Source organism: Plasmodium reichenowi, chromosome 2, assembly GCF_001601855.1.
Source record: "Plasmodium reichenowi strain SY57 chromosome 2, whole genome shotgun sequence".
Taxonomy (NCBI): domain Eukaryota; phylum Apicomplexa; class Aconoidasida; order Haemosporida; family Plasmodiidae; genus Plasmodium; species Plasmodium reichenowi.
Genome location: NC_033647.1, coordinates 219,728 through 228,714, shown reverse-complemented (window position 1 = coordinate 228,714; position 8,987 = coordinate 219,728). Strand labels below are relative to the sequence as shown.

Genomic DNA, 8,987 nt, shown 5'->3' with positions numbered 1-8,987 from the left:
TATTTTTTAAAAAAAATATTTTAGCCCAAAAAGGGAAAAAAAAAAAAAAAGGAATAAAAAAAAAAAAAATAAAAAAAAAAAAAAAAAAAAAAAAAAAAAAAAAAAAAAAAATATATATATATATATATATATATATATATACATATATTTTTAATTATGTTTTTCCTTTTATGTCAGCCATCTTTCATATATTATATTAATTTTATTTTTTCTTTATTTTTCCAGATAACAAAGTAGATATCAGACAATATAAGATGAAAGAACTAACTAGACCTATCACAACCATTCAAATTCATAGCGTGTCAGAAAATAAAGACACCCATTTATTGGAAAGTAAAAATTATGTTATAAAAACAGACATACCAGGTAAACAACAATAATTAAATGTGCATAAAAATGAATAAATAAATAAATAAATAAATATATATGTATGTATATATATATATATATATATATATACACATTTTTATTCTTTCCCATTTTAGAAACATGTGATGCTATGGCCACCAACTGCTTTTTGAGTGGAAATATAAATATCGAAAAATGTCTAGAATGCACCTTGCTTGTTCAGAATAATGATACATCAAGTGAATGCTTTACATACGTTTCAAATGACGTTAGAGAGAATTTCAATCAAATTAAAGCAGAAGCAGAGGATGATGAAAATTTTCGTAATTACCATCTTACAGATACTATAAATAATATATTGAAAAGAATATATAAAATAAATATAAATGAAGGAAAGAAAGAATTAATAACACTAGAAGAATTAGATAATTTTTTGAAAGAGAGTATAACAGATTATTGCAAAATATTAAGAGAAATAGATACAAATGGAACATTAGTAAATCATGAATTAGGTAATAATGTTGATGTATTTAATAATTTAATAAGATTATTAAAATTACATAAAAATGAAAATATAAGTACCTTACATAATAAATTAAGAAATTCAGCAATTTGTATGAAATATCCTGATAAATGGATAGAAAAAAAAACAGGTCTCATATTACCAAATGTAGCTAATAATAATATAATATATAATAATAAATATGAAAAATTGAATGAAGAAAAAAAAAGAAAAATATATGATAATAAAGATGATAGTAAAATTAGTGATATTATAAATATTAAAAAATATATATTTACTAATAATACATTAAAATATTTTAATAATGATAAACAATTTTGTAATACCTCATTTTGTAATAGATTAAAAGATGAAAATAATTGCATATCAAAAATTCAAGTTGAAGATCAAGGAAACTGTGCAATTTCTTGGATTTTTGCCTCTAAATATTATTTGGAAACTTTAAAATGTATGAAAGGTTATGAACCACATGCTATTTCTGCATTATATATAGCTAACTGTAGTAAAAGAAAACATAAAAATAGATGTAATGTGGGATCTAATCCATTAGAATTTTTACAAATAATAGAAGAAAATCAATTCTTACCTATGGACACAAACTATTTATATTCTTATACAAAAGTAGGCAACGATTGTCCAGATGAGGAAAAAAACTGGGTAAATTTGTTGAAACATACAAGAATTATAAATTATAATAATAAACATAGAAGTACCTTATCTACTAAAGCTTATAGAGCATATGAAAGTGAACATTTTAAAGATAAAATGGATACATTTATTAAATTAATAAAAGATGAAATAATGAACAAAGGTTCAGTTATTGCTTATGTAAAAGCTGAAAATGTTTTGGGCTATGAATTGAACGGGAAAAAAGTTCAAAACTTATGTGGTGATAAAAAACCTGATCATGCAGTTAATATTGTTGGTTATGGTAATTATATAAATAATGAAGGTGAGAAAAAATCCTATTGGATTGTAAGAAATAGTTGGGGTAAATATTGGGGAGATGAAGGTTACTTTAATGTTGATATGTATGGACCATCAACATGTGAAGATAATTTCATTCATACTGTAGTAGTGTTTAATATTAATATGCCTAAGAGTAAGAAATCCCCTGTTAAGATAACATTTCCATTATATAACTATTACTTGAAATATTCTCCTGATTTTTATCATAACCTTTATTATAAAAATTTTAATTCTAAGAAAAGTATGAAATTGGTTAATGCGTCTGATGAACGTAAAAATATTTATTCCCAAGAAGATAAGGTAAACCATAAGAAAGGAAGTAAGGTTTTAAATTCTGAAGTAACTACTTCATTATCATCACAAGAAATATCACAAAGACGTGATGAAGATGACGATATAGATACATTAATAGGACATAGACCAGATATAAACGAACAGGAAAAAAATATCAAGGATGAATTTAATAAATCCTCTATAACACATAATAGTGTATCATCATCTAATATCAACAAAAGTAATAAGAATACAAATAAGGTTAAAATATATCACATTATAAAACATGTAAAGAATACAAAAATAAAAATAGGTTTCGTTAAATACGATAATTATAATACCATAGGAACGAATCATACATGCTCAAGATCTTATTCGGAAGATCAAGACAAACATGAAGGATGTATACAATTTTGTGAACTCCATTGGAATGAATGTAAAGATAAAACATCCCCTGGATATTGTTTAACCAAACTGAAGGGTTCAAATGAATGTTTTTTCTGTTATGTGTAAGAAGTTACACAATAAGTTAAATCATATATCATATTTTACACAAATATATATATATATATATTTTTTTTTTTTTTTTCATTTTTTTTATTGTGTAACTTTTTAATTAAATTTCATTTTTTTTTTAAATGAATTTATATTATATTATATTGTTTTAATATTTAAAAAACGATTTTTACTTTACTATTTTTTATTATTTTTATCAAATTAGATGAATTCTAAAATATATTTGAATTTAAATGTTTAATTTTTTTTTTTTTTTTTTTAATTATAATTAAGAGCATAATTTTAGATATTTGCTACTAATTGAAATATATCCATATGCATGCATAGAAGGATATATATTATACGAATATAATATATATATATATATATATATTTTCATTTTTATCGATCTAGTGTATGACCTTTAAAAAATAAAAAAATATATATATATATAAATATATATATTATTTTTTGAATGCAAAATAAAAAAATAATGAATAATATATTTTATAAATTAATCGAAGAGACATATAAATTATATAAATATATATATATATATATATATATGTATATATTTAATTATCAGTATGTTAGACACCGTAACTTTTTCTTGAGTACACAATTAGATATTTCTATAAACAGGTATACAAAGTTATTGCACTGGTCAAATTTATTTTATTTTATTTTATTTATTTTTAATTTTTTTTTTTTTTTTTGGGTCCTTTAATTCAACAATAATGTATATATATATATATATATATTCACATGTTTTTAATAAATAAATTAAATATCAAAAAAAAAAAAAAAAAAAATATTATAAGAATATAAAATAAAATTATACCAAATGGTACCATTTAAATTTTATTAATATTTTTAAATATACATAATTTGTAACACTTCTAAAAGGCATAAAGTTCTTTATTAAAAAGAACACATAACAAAAGAAAACAAAAAAAAATAATAATAAAATATATGTAAATAAAACAAAACAATTAAATATATATAAACACATACTACTATTTTTAAAGATAGAAAAAACATAGAGATATTTTATACTTTATACAACACAATGAAGTTTCATATTTCGTTCTTTCTTATATTATGTAGGACAAAATAATTAAACATATATGCATATATATATATATATATATATATAATAATTATGAAAATAAAATTAAAAAAGATATAAATTGAAATAGAAAAATAAGAACACATATATTATATGTATTGTATTAAAAATTTTTTTTTAAATAAAAATATATGATTAAATTATTTTATTTATAATAAAATTCTTTGCAGATATTGTATTTTTTAAAAATACAATAAAGAGTGAAACCACTACAGATGAATCTGCCACAGGATCATTATCATCCGATGGTTCAAGTGTAACAACACAAGAAAGAATTGAAAAACCAAAACAACAACCAGCATTACCAACTTCAGCACAAGAAACACAATCCCAACAACAGCAACAACAAAAAGAAGTAGGAAGTGGTATAGGAGCAGAACAAAAAGTAGAATCAGCAAGACCAGGTGTAGAAGAATCCCAATCAGATGTCGAAAGAACAGGAAGATCATCAGGAACAGGAGGAACAAAGATATCACCTGGATCACAAGGGCAAGGCAAAGTAGCAGGACCACAATTACCACAATCCTTTGAACAAAGTAGAAATCAACAATCATCTTCCGTAACATCAAAAAGAAATGACATTTCACCAATTAATGCAAAATCCCCCGAGTCTGTTCTTCCCGCAGCTCAATCATACACAAACTTGAACAAATCCACTATCCCTCCCACAATTCCTATAAAATCTTCTTTTTTAAAATATTATAAGGGAGTAAAAATCACTGGTTCATGTGGTGTACAATTTCAATTAGTTATTGTACCCCACGTGTTTATTATTGTGGAAACAAATGAAAATAATATTCAATTGGAACCTCGATTTATGAAATTAAATGAAAGAATAGATTTTGAAAAGGATAAATACAAATTAAAGAATAAGTGTGATGTTAACAAAAAACAAACATTTAAATTTATAATGTATCTTCAACATGATTTGATAACTATTAAATGGAAGGTATATGAAGAAAAACCTGACACCACTACTACGATAGGTAAATAAAAAAAAATAAAAAAAATAATATACATATATATATGTATATATATATATATATTTATACATATATATATTTATATATTTTATATTCTTTTAGCTCCAGATCAAGTAGATTTAAACGTTGATGTCAAAAGATATAAATTACCAAAATTAGATCAACCAGTTATATCTATTCAAATACATACTCTTGCACAGGATGGAGAAACATATTTAATGGAAAGTAAAGATTACAACTTACAAGATCAAATACCAGGTGAGAAAATTAAATAATACATACATACATAAATACATACACACACATATATATATATATATATATATTGATGAAAAATATATCCTTTTCCGTTATTCACTCTTTACAGAAAAATGTGAGGCCATCACTTCTGATTGTTTCTTAAGCGGAAATATTGATATTGAAAAGTGCCTCCAATGTACATTATTAGTTACTAAGGCTGATAAGAATGATGAATGTCTTAAATATGTATCTAAAAATATAAAAGACAGATTTGAAGAAATTTTAACAAAGGGAGAGGACCATGAAGATTCCGATGAATATGATCTTATAGCATCTGCAAATTATATATTAAAAAATATTTACAAAAAAAATGATACAAATGGAAAAAAAGAATTATTACATTTCAAAGATATAAATAATAATTTGAAGTTAGAATTAATAAATTATTGTAATTTATTAAAGGACAATGATGTAAGTGGTATACTAACATATGAAAAATTGGGTAATGTACAAGATATATTTAATAACTTAACAAAATTATTAGAAGAACATAAAGAAGACAACAATTATGTACTTTATCATAAAATGAAAAATGAAGTATTGTGTTTAAAAAATGTAAATGATTGGATGAAAAATAAAACAGGATTAATATTACCACAATTAAAATATTCTTTATATACGTTTAATAAGAATAAGGAAAATTATATTAAGGAAAACATTTTTGAAGAAGATGAAAATGGAATTCTTGATTTAACAAAATTCCCAGTAGATACAAGTTATTCATCATTTAATTATGCAGATAGTTTATATTGTAATCATGAATATTGTAATAGATTAAAAGATCATAATAATTGTATATCCAAAATAAATGTAGAAGATCAAAAAAATTGTGCCTTGTCATGGGCCTTTGCATCTAAATATCATTTTGAAACTATTAAATGTATGAAAGGATATGAACCTATAAATACATCTGCCTTATATGTCGCAAATTGTCTTAAAAACAAAAATAAAGATGTATGTATTGAAGGATCGAATCCTTTAGTATTCTTAGAAACAGTTGAAGAAAAGGGATTCTTGCCAACAGAATCGAATTATCCATATGATCAATCTAAAGTTGGAGATATATGTCCGCAAGTACAAAATGAATGGGATAATGTATTCGAAAATACAAAAGTATTAGATTATAACAATGCACCTTTTACTGTCGGTACTAAAGGATATATTGCCTATGAAAGTGAAGCATTTCAGAAAGATATGCATTCATTTGTTAAATTAATTAAAGATGAAATAATGAACAAAGGTTCAGTTATTGCTTATGTAAAAGCTGAAAATGTTTTGGGTTATGAACTAAACGGAAAGAAAGTTCAAAACTTATGTGGTGATAAAAAACCTGATCATGCAGTTAATATTGTTGGTTATGGTAATTATATAAATAATGAAGATGAGAAAAAATCCTATTGGATTGTAAGAAATAGTTGGGGTAAATATTGGGGAGACGATGGTTACTTTAAAGTTGATATGTATGGACCATCAACATGTGAAGATAATTTCATTCATAGTGTAGTTATATTCAATGTTGAAGTACCTGTAAATGAAAATTTCGATAAGAAGGAGCATGATATATATAATTACTACTTGAAAAACTCTCCAGATTTTTACCACAACATATACTATAAAAATTATAATTTAGAAAACCATGTGTCACCAATAAGTACATGGAGTAAGGGATTGCATAATAAATTATATAATGACAATTTGATTTGGGGGCAAGAAACTACAGATCCTATTGGAGAAGGAAAACTGCCCGCATCTGAAGCAGGACATCTACGTGGGGAGGGAAAAGGAAATTCAGAGGAAAATCAAGGTCAGGGTTCGAGTGCAAATGGAGCTATAAGTTCAAGTCAAAGTACCGATGGAAAAAATACGAAACAAGGAGAATCTAAAGATGACGGTGTAGCATTATCTGCATCAACCGATGGAAAACCGAATACATCATCTTCTGCAGTAGACACAAATGATCAAAGAAGTTTACCAAATCCAGGAGCTACATCTCTACAACCTCCTTCAGTACAAATTCCTAACCATGAAGGTACCTCTGCTCCAGGAAGAACACGAACTCCACAAGTTGTATCTCCTACAGATGCAGAAAAAAGTAGAAAAGCTCAAATATTTCATGTTTTAAAACATATTAAAAATAGCAGAATAAAGATGGGATTAGTTAAATATGATAATTCTGACAACATTGGTGGTGATCACGTATGTTCTAGAACTTATGCTGTAAATCCTGAAAAACAAGAAGAATGTGTGAAATTTTGTGATGAAAATTGGGAGAATTGTAAAAATAAGCCTTCCCCAGGATATTGTCTAGCTAAATTAAAAAACACAAATGAATGCTTCTTCTGTTATGTATAAAATATATAAATATATAAATATATATATATATATATATATATTAAATAATGTAAAATACAATATCATCTTTTTCTGAGAAGAATACAAAAGATACAAAAAATTTTTAATAAGTCATAATATTAAAATTTAGTAAATTTAAAAATATTCTCATAATTATAAAAAAAAAAAAAAAAAAAAAAACATTACTATTTATTAATATATTGTCTCAAATAAATCAAAATATATAACCACGTGTTTATATATTTATATGTGAAATACCTTTTTATATTTAATATATATTCTTTTTAATATTTAATTTTTTAGAAATGAATGATAAATTTTAATAGTTAAAAATATATATATATATATATATATATGTAGATTTTATTTTATATATATTTTTTCTCTTTCATTTTTCAAATATATTGAAAATGATAAGATATTACTTAATTATTATTCAGATACATGTGATATCATATTTTTATTAAGTCTAAATTTGTTCAATGTACATGTATATGCACTTTAAAAATAAAGGAAAATATTTTTTCAAAACAATATGATTTAAAATAAAATAATAATAATATAATATTAATAATACCAAAAAAAAAAAGGAAAAAATTATTATATTTTTTTTAACTTAGGGTTTAATAATATATATAAATATATATATATTTTAATTTGTATAAAATAAATCATTAATAAATTAAAACTAATATATAAATATATAATTTTTTTTTCTTCTATTTTAAAAGGGAAATATTAATAAATTTTTTTTTTTTTTTTTTTTTTTTTCAATTTAGATATGTTCTAATTTACCAAGTGAATTAAAAATTATAGAAATATATGTATATATATTTTTTATTTAAGAGTTTAAAAAGGTAAAAAGGTTTTGTTAATATTGTAATATTATATATATTATATATATATATATATATATATAATTCCATTGTGTATGTGTACCTAAAGGATTGTCCAAGTTAATTTTTAAAAATTACATTATTTTAATACACCTTATATTACACATCTTTTTATTTACATTGCACATGGACGAAAACGAAAAAAGTATATTTCCGAGATAAAAGAATAAAAGTAGTACTTTTTTTTTATATTAGAATATTATTACTTTCTTTTATGAGATAATAATTATTAGAATTATATTTTTTTTCTTAAAGAAGAATATTTTAAGAAGTTTAAAAAATATATATTTATTTTATTTTCTCAAATATTTATATGTATATATGTATATATTATGTACTAATATGTAGTGTACACCTAATGAAATATTATGAGAGCAAAAAAAAAAAAAAAAAATTATATATATATATATTTTAGGAGAGTGCATTTAATATTATTTAATACACCACAATATAAATATTTCATTATTTATTTTTATTATGATTGAAATTATTTCTAGTATTTTATTGACATAAAAATAATAATTTTTTTATGTACTTAATAAATATTAATTTTTTTTTTTTTTTTATACTTATTATTATAACAGATAAAAAAAAATAATAAATAATAAATAATTAATAAAATTTAAATTTCTAAAAGGGAATATTATTATTTAAGACAAAAAGACATTTATTATTTTATGAATATATTTTTTATTTTTGTTATATTTATTATTTTATTT

At 22.2% G+C, this 8,987-nt stretch overlaps 2 protein-coding genes across 2 annotated transcripts in view; both read left to right on the top strand.

Annotated features, from left to right (window-relative positions):
- The window catches only part of PRSY57_0206900 (serine repeat antigen 1), a gene marked incomplete at both ends in the record, with an annotated part of 3,947 nt that extends 1,321 nt beyond the window's left edge, over positions 1 to 2,626 (top strand). The window contains 2 exons of the mRNA XM_012905505.2: positions 226 to 366; positions 486 to 2,626. Coding sequence (XP_012760959.2) covers positions 226 to 366; positions 486 to 2,626 — 2,282 coding nt within the window. The remainder of the gene's footprint in view (positions 1 to 225; positions 367 to 485) is intronic.
- A 1,051-nt stretch (positions 2,627 to 3,677) lies between these two features.
- PRSY57_0206800 (serine repeat antigen 2) lies at positions 3,678 to 7,372 on the top strand (the record flags this gene model as incomplete). The annotated part of the gene is made up of 4 exons (XM_012905504.2): positions 3,678 to 3,711; positions 3,908 to 4,723; positions 4,823 to 4,978; positions 5,088 to 7,372. 4 exons carry the CDS (start codon positions 3,678 to 3,680, stop codon positions 7,370 to 7,372), a joined length of 3,291 nt encoding a protein of 1,096 aa, XP_012760958.2.
- Between the last annotated feature and the right edge of the window lie 1,615 nt (positions 7,373 to 8,987).